Source organism: Buceros rhinoceros, unplaced genomic scaffold (genome assembly GCF_000710305.1).
Source record: "Buceros rhinoceros silvestris isolate BGI_N320 unplaced genomic scaffold, ASM71030v1 scaffold18695, whole genome shotgun sequence".
In the NCBI taxonomy this organism is placed as follows: domain Eukaryota; kingdom Metazoa; phylum Chordata; class Aves; order Bucerotiformes; family Bucerotidae; genus Buceros; species Buceros rhinoceros.
In genome coordinates, this window is record NW_010411354.1 from 19,158 (window position 1) to 20,222 (window position 1,065).

The 1,065-nt window shown below is 63.6% G+C and overlaps 1 protein-coding gene across 1 annotated transcript in view; it reads right to left on the bottom strand.

Moving 5' to 3' along the window:
- Positions 1-1,065, bottom strand: part of SHROOM3 (shroom family member 3) — a 17,936-nt gene that overhangs the window by 12,993 nt on the left and 3,878 nt on the right. The window contains exon 6 of the mRNA XM_010136000.1: positions 8-1,057. Coding sequence (XP_010134302.1) covers positions 8-1,057 — 1,050 coding nt within the window. The remainder of the gene's footprint in view (positions 1-7; positions 1,058-1,065) is intronic.

The window sequence follows — 1,065 nt, forward strand, 5'->3', positions numbered from 1 at the left end:
AGGCTGGCTGCCAAGGAGGCCTTGCCGTCCCTCTCGAAGATCTTACGCCGGTCAGCCACCGTATTCTCTGGGAAGGCAAAATGGATGCTTTTCTTCTGGAAGGAGAAAGGCGACGGCTCCCCATCGGAGATGCCCACCTCATTCATCTTCTCCGGCTCCGAGTAAGACCGCTTCTTCTGCTCTGCCGTCAGCCGCTTCCGGCCCCCGATGCGCACGACCTGCTGCGTCCGGCTGTAGTCCAGGGTGGAGAGGGTGCCTTCCGTCGGCGTGATGCTGTGCCTCTCCTTCGGGGTGTGGGGAGATGCTGCCGTGCTCCTCATGCTCATGTGGGCTGAGGCAGGCCTCTGGGCTGTCCTCTTGGACGCGCTGCCGAACGGGGGGCTGATGCGGCGGAAGGAAGTGGCCCGCAGCACCCTGGACTGAGCGTCTTTAATGCTGTTCCTGTAGGCCCTGTTAAATGGCGTGTCCAGCTGCGAGCCGTGGGCATCCTGGGTGTTGTCCTTCCAGAGCAGCTCCTTCTCAGGCTCACCTCCCAGCTGGAAGGTGCTTTTACTCCTCAGCAGCGGAGCCGCCCGTATCTGCACCTCATTTTCAGGACACAGGCTGTAGTATTCGCTGGGTCTCGCCTGCTTCGCCGAAGCCGCCATCTGCAGCTCTATGGGGCGCCAGTCAGCCTCCTCGAGCCGCCCGTTCCTGACAGAGGGGCTGGAGACCCTGCCTGGCTCGCCGGGCAACTGGCCCGGCTCGCGGAGCTTACCCCGCACGTCCTCCAGGCTGGGCAGAGAGCACCTGGCGCTGGAGGGCTGGCTCGTCCTGCTCGGCCCGTAGTGCTGGCCGAAGCTGGGGACACTGGCGCTCAGAGGCTGCTCTCGCTGCTCAAACTTGTTGACCTTCTCCAGCACGGAGCAGCGGGGCTTGCCAGCACTGGGTTTGCCATAGGGAAAGCTTTGGGCGTTGCTAGAGCCGAGCCAGCTCCTCCCAAAATCAGAGCTCTTTGGGTGCTGCGGAGAAGGGGGCTCTTCGCACTTTGGCTCGGCAGCATGGAACGGAGACGCGGCTGTGCCC